We start from the raw sequence: 741 nt of genomic DNA, 5'->3' as shown, positions 1-741 counted from the left end.
AATCGGCCTAATCATCTTGCTGTTTCTGATTAGCATAGACAACAGTCTAATATAGAATGTGAACAGTAACGAACACAAAAGCGATGTTGTTACTTCTATATACCATAAGCATTGTTCTAGTCTATATTACACACAACGTCCTCTTCTGAACACTAAATGGCGTACGCAGTGATCCAGTATATAATATTAAAAATGAAGAAAACGATGGCCATAAAAACGCGGGCGAACTTCTCCATTTCCGCCACGGTGATGCGCAGACGTATCCTCTTGGGGAGGACGGGTCGCTTCTCCTTCGGGTGGTGAAGGAGCCCCGACGACTTCCTCAGGCGCACGACGTCGCTGTGAGGAGGTCCAGGGGCGAGTCGTCTCGTGAGCTCGTGGCGTTCCTTGGTGAAGAGGATTTCGCGGTGACAGAGATGGTCGTACCTGTCGTGGGCTTTAGTCCGGTTGCGGAGGACATCGATGAGGATGTGGAACACGATGATGAAGAAGGTCGAGAAGATGCAGAACAGGAGCCAGATGTCGACCAGTTTGAAGTACGACGTCTTGGGTAAGGAGGCGGCGACCTGTGAGCAGGCGGAGGGTGTTGAAATTCGAGTGAGAATACCGGATTTTATTAGTTGCTTTGCTTGAGCCTGATGAGAACAGATAAAAGCCTCTGTCTCTCTGCCTTAAAACATACCTCTCAAATCCTCCTTATCTTTCCAAATTCTCACCAATTTATCTACCATCCAACCTATC

The 741-nt window shown here is 47.9% G+C and overlaps 1 protein-coding gene across 1 annotated transcript in view; it reads right to left on the bottom strand.

Moving 5' to 3' along the window:
- Positions 1–6: 6 nt before the first annotated feature.
- The window catches only part of LOC119591420, a 5,239-nt gene continuing 4,504 nt past the window's right edge, over positions 7–741 (bottom strand). The window contains exon 7 of the mRNA XM_037940160.1: positions 7–566. Within this exon, the coding sequence (XP_037796088.1) occupies positions 153–566 (414 nt within the window). The 3' untranslated portion in view covers positions 7–152. The remainder of the gene's footprint in view (positions 567–741) is intronic.

The sequence above is a fragment of the Penaeus monodon genome, chromosome 28 (genome assembly GCF_015228065.2).
Source record: "Penaeus monodon isolate SGIC_2016 chromosome 28, NSTDA_Pmon_1, whole genome shotgun sequence".
Classification (NCBI taxonomy): Eukaryota; Metazoa; Arthropoda; class Malacostraca; order Decapoda; family Penaeidae; genus Penaeus; species Penaeus monodon.
The sequence above is the reverse complement of the archived record's forward strand: the minus strand, read 5'-3'. Positions and strand labels throughout refer to the sequence as shown.